General features: G+C 40.0%; 1 protein-coding gene across 2 annotated transcripts in view; it reads right to left on the bottom strand.

Annotated features, from left to right (window-relative positions):
- Positions 1-16,795, bottom strand: part of MTCL3 (MTCL family member 3) — a 49,224-nt gene that overhangs the window by 1,442 nt on the left and 30,987 nt on the right. Inside the window, exons 5-6 of one of the 2 annotated variants that reach the window (XM_044757223.2) lie at positions 5,102-5,173; positions 112-1,278 (exon numbers count right to left, since the gene is read on the bottom strand). In XM_044757223.2, coding sequence (XP_044613158.2) covers positions 112-1,278; positions 5,102-5,173 — 1,239 coding nt within the window. Of the gene's footprint in view, positions 1-102; positions 1,279-5,101; positions 5,174-16,795 lie in introns of both variants that reach the window. The other variant, XM_014853480.3, reaches the window with a different exon arrangement.

Below are 16,795 nucleotides of genomic sequence, written 5' to 3' on the forward strand. Positions count from 1 at the left end.
AAGCGGGGCGTGGAGGTCGGTGCGCGGAGACGCCCCACTGGGGACCGCGGCTCCGCGGACCAGACTCGCCATCGCCGTGGCTCGCAATAGGCAGAACTGTACCTGACTCACGGATATGGGCTCCTCGGCGCCGCGGTCGTCCGCGGACTTGGGCACCTCGAGGCGGTCGATGAAGGTCTGCAGCTCCTTGCGGAAGGCCTTCATCTGTGCGTTGATGCGGTAGAGCAGCTCGTGCTCGCGGATGCGGCTGCCGTCGTCCTCCTCGTCCATCAGTCCGAAGAGGTCCCCGTTGGCCACGTAGATGCGCGTCTCGGTGATGATGGTGCTCGTGTCGGCGATGAGCCGGTCGATGGTCTTGCCCAGGCGCTCGGCCTCCGAGCGGATGTCCTTCATCTGCTGCCGGTCGGAGAAGCTCTTGGGCCAGGGCCCGGGCGCGGGGTAGAAGGAGCGGGTGGGCGTGAGGCAGCGGATGTTGCGCACCTCCTCCGAGTCGCTCTCGCCGCCGATGGGCCCTTCGCGCTTGCGGTGCGGCGGCCGGGAGTCGTCGTCGCTCTCCTTCTTGCCCGCGTCGCTCTCGGCGTCGCTGTCGCGGGGGCTGCCGCGGATACCCAGGTGCGAGGCCAGGTCGTAGCGCTGCATGTTGGACATGAGCACGCGGTTCTCGTACTGCAGCTGCATGACCTTGCCGCTGAGCTCGTTGATCTGCAGGCGCGCCGCCTTCAGCTCCTCCTGCAGGGCCTCGGTCTTGGCGCTGTCGTGGTGCCGCGCACTCTCGTGGCCGCCGGACTTGTACTTGTACTTGTTGAGCTCCGCCGTGATGCGCTTGTTCTGCTCCTCCAGGTCGGCCACGTTCCTCCGCAGCAGCTCCGTCTCGTCTTCCACCAGCTGCAGGTGCTGCCGCAGCTCCGAGAGGGATTCGCTCTGCTCCCTCATGAGCGGGTTGGCCGAGCCGTTGAAGTCATCGCCCCTCAGGTCGTCCAGTTCCGCCTTCAGGCCCCTGTTCTCCACCTCCAGTTCGACGATTTTCCTGCCCAGGATGTTGGCTTCCTCCTCCACCAGCCTCAGCCTGAGCTTGAGTTCTGCCTCCCTGGTGCTGGGGGGCCCCCCGGCTTCTCCTTTGGGCAAAGGACTGTCCAGATCCCCGTAAAAGGATCTGTACTTCTGCAGCTCGTGTTCGAATCTGTCCTTTTCTTTATCAATCTTGGCCATTTTCTTTCTCATCAAAGCAGCTTCTTCCTTCACGAACTGCAGCTGGCATTTCAGATCTTCATTGTCCTCCTCATTTGGGAAAAGAGCGGAAGAGGGTAGGAGGTCATTTTTATGTAAATCAAGAAAACAACCAAAAAAGGACACCTGCAAAACAATAATTCCTTTTTCTTGTATTTAGGATTTAGTGAGAGACACAAAGAGAGAAGTAGATGCTGTATATTTTTTCCAAATCATTTAAATTCTTTGGCAAATAAGAGATTAGGACAATAGTACATCTTGGAAACAAAAAGACAAGGGAATATAAAGAGAAAAAATGTGGCCATCACTATTCAGAGATTATTATATGTTGTAACTGCACACAACTGTTTGGCTGTCATTTCGACAGTGTTAATTTTGCTTGTTTTGTTTTTTGTATGGGTTGAATTCCCTTGACTGTGATAAATATGAAACATTTCCTGGAAGGAACACATGGTTAATGTGCACTCACTGCCGTTTATTGAGTACTGACTCTCAGCCAATTCTGTAAAGTTCTTTATACATATGACCTAATTTAATGTTCCGAGTAAACTTATGAGTAGGTATCAAAATACCTGGTTCAAAGATGTTCAATAACTTCTTCAAGGTTACCCGGCTAATAAGTGGCAAAGGACAAAGGTGAAATTTGAATTCAGTTCTGTCTGACACTAAGGTTTAGGCTCATAAGCACCCTGCCATATGGAAAGTAATCTGTCCTCCATCTTTATTCAAGGGAGAATTGTTTTTACAGGCCTTTAAAGTAGGGAGAGTTTAACACCGGAATGGCCCATCCAAGGAGAAACTGGTAGGTGTTCCATCTAGATCCCTTTTAAAATATGATGTACTCCCATCAGTCTGAAATGGATAGAGTTGGTTCTACCTCATAAAAGGATGATGGCATGGACCCTATGGAAGTTCTTCTCACATATTCCTAGGACAACCTTCAAATTCTAATCATCAACTAAGTTGAAAAGTACAAACAGAAAAATGGAACTCAACTCTTTCTCTGAGAGCTAATATAAAAGCATATGATTGTTTTCAAGGGCATATTTCCCAAGGACAATTTCCTAAAATTCTCTTTTAAGTATGTACTTTGGGTCAATCATGTAACTTCTGTCGACTTTGTTTTCCTCATTTTAAAAATGGGACTAGAAATGCCTGCCTTTCCCAGCACTGAGTCAGCTGTGCTTCAGATAAATTCTGGTAGAAGCAGCAACCACTGGTGGTGGAGGTGAGGACTATGGTGAGCTTTTGCCAGAGATGCTTAGTAAATATGTCCCAGAGCTTCTGAGATGGAAGAGATGGAGAGCCGGGCACGGGGCTCATGTCTTCCCATCTACTAGTGAGAATTAGTATGAAGGTTTGAGGTCTGCTGAGTGTGCAGAGCCTGAACATCATATTCCTTATGTCATTATATCCTCACATCAACCCCGTGAGGAAGGTGATGCTATGTCTACTTCACAGATAAGGCAGTTAAGCTTCAGAGAGGTTTATTAAACATGGTAGAGCACAAGTTAATAAATGACAGAGCACATGTGTATTCAGACAGTTTCTAAAACTCATACTTTTTCCATTGCATGTGTTGCCTCTAGAAAAGAGGCACGAGAGAATAGTAAGACAATCGGGTGAAATAAAAGGCATCAGATGTGTTGACCACTACTAGAAGCTAAATCCCACTCTAATAAATTACATATATTAATTATTTTAATCTGTACAACTCTCTATTATGATACCCATTTTATAGATGAGGAAATAGAGGCATAGAAAGAATAAGTAACATGTTTAAGGCAAGATAGCTGGTATATGGCAGAGATTTCCATCTAGGCAACCTGGCCTAAAGTTACTCTTCCTAGTTGCTATGCAATACCACTTCTCAGTCAATAAAGTCACTGTGCTGCTGGAGGAGCATGTAAGGAATACATCAAAGAAGTTGAGGCAAATGAACAAAATGAAATGCAAAGCTATACAAATAATAGTAGGTTGAGCCATATAAAACTGCCATTTCTGTAGGTCAAACTCAACAGCATGTTGGCAATTTCATAGGGCCCAACTTAGAAAAGGGGGACATGGGAGTATTCAAAATTGCATATTAAGCATGTGCAGAGTGCCAGACACTAGATACTGATGAGTCAAAGCTGAATAAGACGCCCCTGTCGACAATACACCCTTGCTAAGTACGGAAGATGAATATGTAAACAAGAATTACAGTAGAATGGGGATGCTTGCAGTAATATTAAGTATGTGAATCAATGGTCCTCAGCCTTGACTGAGCAATAGAATCGTCTATGGACTATTCTGTAATTGAGATCTCCCATCCGAGGCAGGTCTAATCAATTTGTTGGGGTGGGATTTTGAAAAAGAAAGGTAATAATCTCTGAAAATAAATGAATTGGAAACGATAGCAGAGACTTCAAAGGCCACAGTAGCATACTTATAAATTTCCCACCACCTTTGTGCTCATGAAATAAAAACTGGCTGATTGTGATATACCTCGACTGTTGTAAGATCCCAGGTCCCACTGAGGAACTGGTGAAAGCTGTGGATGTGTTTTGTTGAAAGGTGCCCACAGGCACACGGAGTGGGGTCTGTAGAGCCAGGAACAAACAGTTTAGACTTCCTGGATTACAGAATATTGTTGAAGAGAATAAAATAAACTTTAACATGGGAAGTATAAGAATACGACAAATGTGAATTAAAGAAAACAAACTGCTGATGAAAGCTGATAAGATTTTAGAAAAGGGAGCATATATCATCTTCTCCCTAAATGAGGTGAGGAAGAGGATTCATGGCCACATGAGAAATGACCCCCAGCAAAATATTGAGACTGAGGTACCTAAAGTTATGGCAAAGGCAGTGGGAAAACTGTGTGACAAAACATATTTGAACTTACTAAAGGAATGCAGAGAAAAGTAAAAAAAAACCAGTAATGATCTTAGTATGAGATTCTCGCCTGTAAATTTTCTTGTGCAAGTACCAGGAATAAAATTAACCAAGAACAGAGCAAGGAGAGAGAGGAAAGGGAAAATAAACATTTAATATGTTATGCTTTTAAAAAAAGGATTGAGAAAAGTTTTTCAAATTTTGTATATTTAAATATTGCTTTAGTTAAAATTAATGAGAAAACACCTTGTCAGAATAGAAAAAAGTATGTCATAGTACTATAGATTCCAACTTACACATTTAAAAGTCAGTATTTAGGCAAGTGTTTTCGGAGAGCCATAATGTCACTTCTGCCCCCAAATATGTCCTTTTCTGTTTTGAAATCTCCTTTATTGCCTCCATCAGCACATTCTGCTCACCCTGAAAGCAGGGCTTGTCTTTATACTGTGGCTTTGTGTCTAAGGATTAACAAGCCCATGTTGAGTACATCTTTTAAGTTTTATTTTTATTCCTTTGCTTCCTTGGTTTTGCTTTCCTGGTCACTGGTATAGAACATTACTTCGTTCTAGGTCTCTCCAAAGCCATCACGAGCCTCTCTCTCCCCTCCGCCATCCCTTCCCACAGCACTCCTTTCTTTCCTCTCCTCAATATTATAGAAACAGCCATTCTATTGACCTTATTAATTATAAGGGAACAAGATTAGCACCACGGGTACAGTTCTCAAATATAGCAACATATAAAGTACTAATGACATTTTTCTGTGTGCTTACAATGTAAAAGCGATTATAATAGGGATGTCAGTGTTAGTTTTATAAGCAAACATACTGCGTGCTTTATACATCCAGTATCTGTATCTACAGCTACCTAATTGATACGCATAATTTAACTTTGTTTCACATGTGTGTATCTGGCTATTATGTTTGCTTATAGATCTAGCGTATTATTATATACTTTAACAGGTGCTTGATATATTAGTTGAAATTTTATTTGCACATACCTCTGTGGGAGTCTGCTGAGCCTTTTTTTCAGATTTTGGCAAATCTTTGCTTCCTCTTCTTTTTAAGGATAGCTGAAACAAAGCATGAATATATTTAGCTTGTTAAACTATAATTTTAGTTCAATTTCATGTTTGTTTCCTAATCTCATATGACAAAACCAAGGCAAATGAAAAGTTTTAGTTCAATAATCATAAAGGAGGGAAAAAACCCAAATCAGATCAATTTAGATATATTTTTACTTTGCAGTGGAATGCACATCAGTAGAAGAGTAGCTAGCAGTTACCTAATTAATTTGACAAATACAGAAAACCTATGAAAATGCAGAAAAACAATTTGGACAAAATTTAGATTGATAACTCACTATGCTATGTATTCCAAATGAAAGCAAATCCTTGTTAGCATTCCATATCACTAAATGAAAAAAAGAATAAGTTATTATTTCCAGTGTTGGAGTTATATTGCTATAAATTTGTAAAGACAAACTTTCAGTGGATTTATTTAGAGTTTGAAGAACTTCATTCTTTATTCACCACACATCCATGCAAACACGAAACACACATGCATATACACACACGTGTGATACAATAGGGAATAGTAGGGTTTGTTGTGAAATGGAGAGGCTGTGCTCCATCTAAAGGAGCAGGAGGAGTGGGAATTAGCTTCAGCTGATTGGTGCAATACAGGAATGTGGGTTTCAAGAGAAGCTGGAAATCTGGATTGTTATGTAAATCCCAGGTTTTATTGGTTGGCCTTAACTGAAATTCAAACAAACAACACTTTGTAGGTCAAAGAATACGTATCTACTGAGTGCTAAATCTTCTCACAGAACAACAGTATATGATCTCTGGCACTCAGTTCCATTTCTAAGCACCAATGAATGTCTCTCTGTATAAATAATTACCTATATGTATGAATATCTATCTTAGATCAGATATTGAGCTGGAGACTGAAAGATCAATTAGATAGTGCGCCTAACATCAGGAAGCTCACAATTAGCACGAGGGACAAGGAAGCCAAGACTCACACGACAAGTTGGTAAATGCCATGTTTCAGGTTCTGTGAAGCAGGGACTTTGCCTGAATGGCATCACCACCATGAGAATACTATTTGCCACATGGAAGATGGTGAAAAAAAAAATGTGTTGAACTAATAAGTGAATAAAATATCAGATTCTGAGGTCAAAGAGGAGGACGGGAGTATGGACTGACAGTAATAGCAGGAAAGCTTCTCAAAAGACGAGACTTCATGGATTTGCAAAGAACTGCCAATTAAATTCTTTACATGTTAATTTCTAACCCATATCCAGTGTTACATGAAAGCATATGCTCAGGCACAGAAGGCAGGGGAATACAGTGCTGCCTTTGCTTTCATTCAGTGTGAAAGGGAAACTACAGTGAAATGAATAGTCCACGTGGTAATTTACTTCTACTTCTTTACAGAAAGACACCCTCTATGTTGCTTGTACAATATTCTTAGAAACAAAAGCTGTGGGAACTGATTCACCATAACCAAAAGTGATTTAGGAACCAATCAGCAAAAACAGTCGCAAGAAAACCAAAAACATAGCAAGCTGAACTAGGGAATGATGGAACATTCTATGTAGGGGCTACCTACAAAGAAGCACTAAATTCATTTTATTAAATATTTACTGCATGCTTTTACTTTGAATTTATTCCATTATACGTTTATTTGGTGCTTACTAATGGACTTCATAAGGCACCTGTGATAAAAGAATAATAAAAGCAACACAGTCTCTGCTCTCTGTGGGGTTCCTAGTGTATTTGGCAAATGGTCTGTTCAGTCTGCAATTTAATACAGTGTAATGAAAGCAATGATAATGTAAAATCAATATTAACTGGCATTAATTGAGTATGAATTAATGTCAAAGACTTTACATACATTATCTTTAATTCTTAAAACATCCTTCTTAGCCTCACTTTGCAGATGGTAAATCTAAAGCTTAGAGAGGTTAAACAAATTGTCTAAGGCAGTGGTTCTTAAAGTGTGATCCCCAGAACAACATCATCAGTGTCACCCAGCAACTTGCTCAAAATGCAAATTCTTGGGACCCATCCCAGAACTACTGAAGCAGAAACTCTGGCGATGATACCCAGTGAGCTGTGATTTAACAAACTCTCCAGGGATTCCGATACACGGCAAAGCTTGAGAAGTACCGGTCTAAAGTCAGTACTTGGTAACTAGCGGAATCACCTCTTGACTCAAGTCTTTCTGATATTTCTTATCTCCTAGATCACAAAAGGGAAAGCTTAATTCGGCCTGGGGCTGGAGATTGTATAGGGAGCTAGAGATGATTTCCAGGAAGAGGTAACATCTTATGTCGAATCTGGTAGATGAGGAGTCAGCCAGTCGAAGATGGAGAGGAGGGGAAGGGAAGAACAAAGCATCCCATGTAGGAAGATCATTTCTGGGATGCAAAGAAATTCAGCATGGCTGTAACAAAGTCTGAGTAGAAGAGTGACAGGAGATTTGCTGGAGGCATAAGTCAGGTCTTAAAGGACACTGAATAAAGTTTGGATTTTATTTCACTAAGGTTAAATTATTGTTCTATGGTCAGTTAGGAGTGTTAAAGGGTTTTAGCTAGGAGTGTCCATAATCAGCTGGTCATAGAAGAAACACAAAGACACAAAGGTGGCAGTCCAAATGGACATGAGATGATGGGATGGCACACAAGGGAAATGAGAGAAAGGATGCTCTAGTTCTGAGAATTTTTTTGGTCTTTGTTGTTCATTCATTCCACAGGTACCTGTTGAATTCTGGCATATACAGGGTATTGTACGGTATCCCATATGAATGAGAAATATTTTACTCTCCCCTAAAGAGTTCGCTGTTCTTGATGATAAAACGATGCAGATAATTAGCTGAACAGTAGACAGAATTATCTAAGGACAGTGAACGAAGAACAAACAAAGGACTGAGAGAACAAAGAAGCAGCTATGATTCCAGATCTGGAGAAATCAGAGAGAATCATCCAAAAGGGCCAGTCTTTGAAGGATGTGGAATATTTCAATAGGAATAAAATCAAATAAACAATAGGAGCAAAGACTTGGACGAATGAGTGTGCTTTGTAGATTCACTGACTTCTGAAAAGAAGTAATGGAGGTAGAGCCACTAGAGAGATGAAGTAGAAGAAGACACAGGATTGAGGTCAGCTTGTGGAGCTGAGAAATTTAGACTTTATCCTGTGGGCCATGTTAAAATGAGCCCTCTAAATTAATATAAGGAGAAATGCTGAAACTAGGCCATTCTTTCCTAAGAGGCATTTTCTATCTTACTTTTATTTAAATATCACTCAGCTAGGGTGTCAAACTCAAACAAGGCTCCAGAAAAAGGTTTCGCCTTGAATGAAAGCATTTTGCCTTTAAGGCACCTCGAGGACTACAAGTACCTTTAAGTATCACACTCAAATTTTCAATAAATATTTAACAACCTTTTCATATTCCAGTAAGTTTTATTAACTTTCTGACTCCTATGAAACAAAGATGAGAGATTCAGTTAGAGAAATAATGTAAGTCCAAACAGTCTCTTTCCTCTGAGGATAAAATTTCCTCCCCTCCCCTCTTGTCATCCTGCCTCATCTTCATCCACTAAATCTAGGAACCTCTATAAGGGGAGCAGTTAGGGAGGCTAGAACTATATCTCATATTTTCATCATTGTTTGCACAGTAGGCACTTCAGATGGTTCTCTAGATAAATGCGTTGACGACACGTCTTGTCCCTGTCTTAATTCTTTGCATTCCCAGCCTCAGCCTGTCCAAAAGAGGCTGCTGTTCTTTTATTCACGTGAAGGTCAGGAATTGGAGAGTTTTGCCAAAAATTATGCTTGCAAAGCAATTATATAAAATGGCTTATTTGTGTTCTAAAAATGCTTTGAGACTGCCTTTCTTCCTCCATTGAAATTTGGTACACTTCTTAATACGTAGCATCTTTATGTTTTCAGCAATTAAACAACAGAGAAGAATAAATACTACTCAACGTGTAAAATGCTACTGAAAGACATGTGTAGAAGTCTCCTGTGTTTTAGATAAAATTAAAGAGAGATCCATTTGTGTTGTGATTAAATCAAGAAGGAAACTATAACTGGAGTAATGGCTAGGATTTATTGAGCACTAGATCTGTGCTATGCACATTTCTAAGCACTATGTATCCACTTATTTAATCTTACAACAGTCTTAGGAGTTTATCATTATGTGAAGCATACAAAGGATAAATCACTCAGCTAGTAAGAGTTAGAAACAGGATGTAAGTTATCCAGCTTCAGAACTCTTACTCTGAACAACTCCATTACAGTTGCTCCAAAGGAAGAAAAGTGCAGGGCGACATTATCATCGAGCATATTCTTCTCTATGCTGTTACACCATGGCTGCAGGGGTTTAGGGCACTAATTTACGTATATTATACACGAGCAATGTGTTTTCAACATTAAGGTCAGCAGAAGTGACATTCATACCCATTGGTTCTCACAGTCATCCTGAAAATACTTGTGACTTCAGGGCAACATTGGGAGGGAGGGACAAGGATTTCTGGCTGAAGGCTGGAGGGAAACTGAGAGGCAGGAACTCTGGCTCTGCTATGGTCCGAATGTTTGTCTCCCCAGATTCTATGTTGAAATCCTAATGCCCGATGGGATGGTATCAGGAGGTGGAGCCTTTGGGAGGTGCTTAGGTCATGAGGGTGGAGTGGTCCTGAATGGGATTAGCACCCTTATAAGAAGAAGCCAGAGAGGTAGCTCGCCCTCTTTCTGCCATGTGAGGATGCAAAGAGAAGTTGGTGGTCTGCAACTCATAAGAGGTTTCTCACCACAACCCAACCATGCTAGCAACCTGATCTTGGCCCTCAAGCTTCCAGGATTGTGAGGAATAGTTTCTGTTGTTTATAAGCCACTCTGTCTGTGGAATTTTGTTACAGCAGCCCAAATAGACTAAAACAGGCGCCAACCCGTTTTGGAAAGGAACAGGAGGGGCTCTTGTCCCTGGAAGTCCTCCTCTTTCCCTTTTATTAGTGTACATCCTGGACACCGACCTGAGAGCCTGGCAGAGGAGGGGCAGGTGAGGACACTCGAGATGTTGCTCATGACCACATTCTCCACTCTCTCCCCTCAAAGGGTGAGGCACGTCCCAAATGCTACACTAAGGTATCATCTTGGGGGCTGAGGGCAATGAGGGTGAAGGAGGTGTGCCAGGATGATCAGTTCGTGTCATTCTCCCGCGCAAAATATTCCAGCCATTTTCACCTTACTCAGAGTCATAGTCATTCTTAATAAGGCACAGGAGATCTCAGCTACACACTCCATCTATTCTGTTAATGTTTTAAAAAGACTTGACCAGACTTCAACCCTGACCAACTAAAATAGATTCTTGGGTTGGGCCGAGGCATTTTTGCAAAGCTCCCACGGTGAGTATAATGTGCAGCTGGCTCTGAGAACCACCCCCCCCCACCCCCTATGTGGTCAGCGCCACCTCCAACTCCAAACAAACTCTCTGACCTCATCTCCCACCACACTCCTCCTCTGCTTTCCTTGCTCTAGTGTCACAAACATCCTTATGGTTCCCCAAACATGCCCAGCATGCTCCAGATTTGGGGGCTTTCCTCTGCCTGCGACACTCTTCCTTTATCTGCTCTCAAGACGCACTTACACAGTTCTTTCAGGGTCCCTAATTAGAGAGACCTGCCCAGACCACTTCATATAAAATAACAAATAACTCCATATAAAATACTTCTGCTACTTTCTTGCTCCACACACTTCTTGTCTTCCTAACCCTGCTTTATTTTTCTCCATAGCCCCTCTCATCATCTGACTTCTGTATGTGTTTCATGTCTGTCTCTCCATTCTGGAATGTGAGTGCCATTCATGCAGGAACTTTGTATTGTTCTGTGTTAGAGCTCTGGGCTCTCAGAAATACACCTAGCACAAAGTAGTTGCTCAGACAATATCAGTTGAATGAGGAAATGGCTCCTTATTAATAATCAAGCTTATTTTGTACATCACTTTGTTTTTGAAGCATCTTAACCCAAGAAGTTGGTAGAAGGTTAAAACAAACAAATAAATAAAAGCCCATTTTGAAAGTTCCACTTAAAGCTGGAAAAATAAAAATGTCTCAAACTTTTCAACAAAAAGACTAAAGAGAAAAAAATGTATGCGCTGAAAAGCATTTAAAATGGAACATATGATATACCTTCCTCCCGTTCTAATACTTTTTTCAATTTTTACCAATCCATTTTCACCACAGTCCAGGTCTCAAAATCATCTTGTAAAGAGTATCTGGTGCTAATATGCTTTGACAGACCTATGTGCCTTTGTGGCTTCTACTTATCAGCTCCTCTCCCACAATTTCTCCTCTGTCCCTGGCCTTCTAAGTGCTCAGAGATTTTGGGATGGCTTACACTGCAAAGCCTGACACATTTACCGAATATTCTTCACCACTGGGATTAAAAAAGGCATTAGGCTAATGAACTCAGATGATGTTTTTGAAAAAAATCCATATTCAAACCCAGAAAAGCAAAAGACACATGTAAAAAGTCAGGAAAAAGAGTTGAAGGGGGTTATCAAACATAAGAAAAAATAAATCTCAATGTATTTTCTTTGTTTTTATTTTCCCCCTGCCTTTGCCAATATCTTGATTCCATAAAAGGTGTTTAAATAAAACTGAGCTTTAAACAAATTATTTTAAAAGCTCACCTTTCTGTTCCAAATTGCAGATGCTTCTTTCAATAAAAGTAGGTGTTCAATTAGCACAAAAGGTGTGACATGAGTTAAAAGCTAACAAAGCTCATCCTAACGGTCAAGTTTATTACAGGGTCTGGCTCAGCACATTTATGAAGCATTTGTTCCATTTGAACTTAGCTTTTATTCTTCGTTTTCAGAAAGAAGTGATGTACACATCTTTACAATGCTCCCTGAGATCTAGGTTTCTTTTTTTTTTTAATTGAGTTAATGATAGGTTACAATCTTGTGAAATTTCAGTTGTACATTAATGTTTGTCAGTCGTGTTGTAGGTGCACCACTTCACCCTTTGTGCCCATCCCCCCACCCCACCTTTCCCCTGGTATCCACTAAACTGTTCTTAGTCCACATTTTTAAATTCCTCATATGAGTGGAGTCATACACAGATTATCCTTCTCTAGCTGGCTTATTTCACTTAACATAATTCCCTCAAGGTCCATCCATGTTATTGCAAATGGAATGATTTTGTTCTGTTTTGCAGCTGAGTAGTATTCCATTGTATATATGTACCACATCTTCTTTATTCATTCATCTGTTGATGGGCACTTAGGTTGCTTCCATGTCTTGGCTATTGTAAATAATGCTGCAATGAACATTGGGGTACATAGGACTTTTGGGATTGCTGACTTCAAGCTCTTTGGATAAATACCCAGTAGTGGGATGGCTGGATCGTATGGTAGTTCTATTTTTAATTTTTTGAGGAATCTCCATACTGTTTTCCATAGTGGCTGCACCAGTTTGCATTCCCACCAGCAGTGTATGAGGGTTCCTTTTTCTCCACAACCTCTCCAACATTTGCTACTATTAGTTTTAGATATTTTTGTCATTCTAACGGGTGTAAGGTGATATCTTAGTGTAGTTTTGATTTGCATTTCCCTGATGATCAGCGATGATGAGCATCTTTTCATGTGCCTATTGGCCATCTGTATATCTTCTTTGGAGAAATGTCTGTTCATGTCTCCAGCCCATTTTTTGATTGGGTTGTTTGATTTTTTGTTGTTAAGTTGTGAGCGTTCTTTATATATTATGGATATTAAGCCTTTGTCAGATATATGACTTGCAAATATTTTTTCCCAGTTAGTGGGTTGTTTTTTTGTTTCATTCCTGTTTTCATTTGCCTTGAAGAAGCTCTTTGGTCTGATGAAGTCCCATTTGTTTATTCTTTCTATTGTTTCCCTTCTCTGAGAAGGCATGGTGTCCGAAAAGATCCTTTTAATACTGATGTCAAAGAGTGTGCTGCCTACGTTTTCTTCCAGAAGCCTTATGGTTTCAGTCCTCACCTTTAGGTCTTTGATCCATTTTGAGTTTATTTTGGTGAATGGTAAAAAAGAATGGTCAATTTTCATTCTTTTACATGCGGCTTTCCAGTTTTCCCAGCACCATTTGTTGAAAAGACTTTCTTTTCTCCATTGTATGCCCTCAGCTCCTTTGTCGAAGATAAACTGTCCATAGATGTGTGGTTTTATTTCTGGGCTTTCAATTCTGTTCCATTGATCTGTGCACCTGTTTTTGTACCAGTACCATGCTGTTTTGATTACTGTAGCTTTGTAGTATGTTTTGAAGTCAGGGATTGTGATGCCTCCCGTTTTGTTCTTTTTTCTCAGGATTGCTTTAGAAATTCGGGGTCTTTTGTTGCCCCATATGAATTTTAGGATTCTTTATTCTAATTCTGTAAAGAATGTCATTGGGATTCTGATTGGGATGGCGTTGAATCTGTAGATTGCTTTAGGTAGAATGGACATTTTAACTATGTTTATTCTTCCAATCCATGTACATGGAATGTCTTTCCATCTCCTTATGTCGTCATCCAATTCTCCCAGAAAGGCCTTGTAACTTTCATTATATAGGTCCTTCACTTCCTTAGTTAAATTTACCCCAAGGTATTTTATTCTTTTTGTTGCGATTGTGAATGGTATTGTGTTCTTGAGTTCTTTTTCTGTTAGTTCGTTATTGGAGTATAGAAATGATACTGATTTATGCAAATTGATTTTGTATCCTGCAACTTTGCTGTAGTTGTTGATTACTTCTAAGAGTTTTCCAATGGATTCTTTGGGGTTTTCTATATATAAGATCATGTCATCTGCAAACAGCGAGAGTTTCACTTCTTCCCTCCCTATTTGGATTCCTTTTATTCCTTTTTCTTGCCTGATTGCTCTGGCCAGAACCTCCAGTACTATGTTGAATAAGAGTGGTGATAGAGGGCATCCTTGTCTCATTCCTGTTTTCAGGGGGATGGTATTCAGTTTTTGCCCATTGAGTATGATGTTGGCTATGGGTTTGTCATATACGGCCTTTATTATGTTGAGGTAGTTTCCTTCTATGCCCATTTTGTTCAGAGTTTTTATCATAAATGGCTGTTGGATCTTGTCAAACGCCTTCTCTGCATCTATTGAGATGATCATGTGGTTTTTATTCCTCAGTTTGTTGATGTGGTGTATCACGTTGATTGATTTGCAGATGTTGAACCATCCCTGTGTCCCTGGTATGAATCCCACCTGATCATGATGTATGATCCTTTTGATAAACTGCTGAATTCTGGTTGCCAAAATTTTGTTTAGAATTTTTGCATCTATGTTCATCAGTGATATTGGCCTGTAGTTCTCTTTTTTCGTGGTGTCCTTGTCAGGTTTTGGTATCAGCGTGATGTTGGTCTCATAGAATGTGTTAGGAAGTGTTCCATCTTCCCTAATTTTTTGGAATAGCTTGAAAAGGATAGGTATTAAATCCTCTCTGAAAGTTTGGTAGAATTCCCCAGGAAAGCCATCTGGTCCTGGGGTTTTATTCTTTGGGATGTTTTTGATTGCTGCTTCAATCTCTTTCCTTGTGATTGGTCTGTTCAAATTGTCTGCCTCTTCTTGAGTGAGCTTTGGGAGATTGTAGGAGTCCAAGAATTTATCCATTTCCTCTAGGTTATCCAGTCTGTTGGCATATAGTTTTTTGTAGTATTCTCTTATGATCCGTTGTATTTCTGCATAGTCTGTTGTTATTTATCCTCTTTCATTTCTGATTTTGTTTATTTGAGCTTTCTCCCTTTTTTCTTTGTAAGTCTGGCTAGGGGCTTGTCAATTTTATTTATCTTCTCAAAAAACCAGCTCTTTGTCTCATTGATCCTTTCTACTGCCTTTTTTGTTTCAATAGTATTTATTTCTGCTCTGATTTTTATTATTTCTCTCCTTCTGCTGACTTTGGGCTTTATTTGTTCTTTTTTCTCTAGTTCAGTTAGGTGTAGTTTAAGATTGCTTATTTGGGATTTTTCTTGTTTGTTAAGATGTGCCTGTATTGTGATGAATTTTCCTCTTAATACAGCTTTTGCTGTATCCTATATGAGTTGGCATGGCATGCTATCATTTTCATTTGTTTCCAGGTATTTTTTGATTTCTTCCTTAATTTCTTCAATGATCCATTGCTTGTTCAGTAGTGTGTTGTTTAGTCTCCACATCTTTGTGCCTTTCTCAGCTTTTTTCTTGTAATTAATTTCTAGCCTTATAGCATTATGATTGGAGAAGATGCTTGTTATTATTTCAATTTTTTTAAATTTGTAGAGGCTTGCCTTGTTTCCCAACATATGGTCTATCCTTGAGAATGTTCCCTGTGAGAAGAGTGTGTATTCAGCTCTTTTAGGGTGAAGTGATCTATATATGTCTATTAAGTCCAATTGTTTTAGTTTTTCATTTAGCTCCACTATTTCCTTGCTGATTTTCTGTCTGGATGATCTGTCAATTGATTGAGTGGGGTGTTGAGGTCCCCTACTATTATTGTGTTGTTTTTAACATCTTCCTTTAGGTCTGTTAATAGTTGCTTTATGAATCTTGGTGCTCCTGTGTTGGGTGCATAGATATTTATAAGCGTTATTTCTTCTTTTTTTTTTTTTATTAATGTTATGATGGATTACAAGCTTGTGAAATTTCAGTTGTACATTTTTGTTAGTCATGTTGTGGGTACACCACTTCCCCCTCCGTACCCTCCCCCAAGCGTTATTTCTTCTTGATGAAGTGTCCCTTTGATCATTATATATTGTCCCTCTGTGCCTCTCTTTACCTGTCTTATTTTGAAATCCACTTTGTCTGATATAAGAATTGCAACACCTGCCTTTTTTTTCTTGCTATTAGCTTGAAGTATTGTCCTCCACCCCTTCACCCTGAGCCTGTGTTTGTCCTTGGGGCTGAGGTGTGTTTCTTGGAGGCAACCAATTGTTGGATCTTGTTCTTTAATCCATTTTGCCACTCTGTGTCTTTTTATTGGAGAGTTCAATCCGTTCACATTGAGAGTGATTATTGACGCATGTGGACTTAATGCTGTCAATCTGTCACTCATTACCGTGTTTTCCTGTGTTTCTTTTCCTGTGTGCTTTAGACTACCCATTTAATACTGAAATTTCTTATGCTGGGTTTCTTAGATTTTTCCTTATTTATGATTTGTGACTCTGTTCTGTATTTTATTTTAGTGTCTACCCTGAAGTTTGTATTTAGAATCTCGTGTATATTATAGTCTATTCTCTGGTGGTCTCTTACTTACTTGGCCAATACTGATTTAGACCCTTTGCTCTTCCCTTCCTAAATAATTATTTTCATTTCTTATTCAAACTTCGTGTTATGAATTTGTAGTTAGAGTGATAAGATCGTCCTTGCTTTGGTAGTTTCCTTACCTTTACCCTAATGCTATAGTTGAATATTTGCTATCCTGTTCTGGTTCTATCCATCGGTCTCCCTAGTCTGGATTGTGACCCCTTTCTCCCTTTTTTCTTTTTTCAGGTATGAGAGCCTTCTTGAGGATTTCTTGTAGTGGAGGGCTTTTATTTACAAATTCCCTTAACTTTTGTTTGTCTGGAAAAGATTTAATTTCTCCCTCATATCTGAAGGAAATTCTTGCTGGATAGAGTATTCTTGGCTGAAGATTTTTATCTTTTAAAGCTTTGAATATGTCACTCCATTCTCTCCTAGCTTGTAGGGTT

This window comes from Equus asinus, chromosome 24 (assembly GCF_041296235.1).
Source record: "Equus asinus isolate D_3611 breed Donkey chromosome 24, EquAss-T2T_v2, whole genome shotgun sequence".
NCBI classification, from domain to species: domain Eukaryota; kingdom Metazoa; phylum Chordata; class Mammalia; order Perissodactyla; family Equidae; genus Equus; species Equus asinus.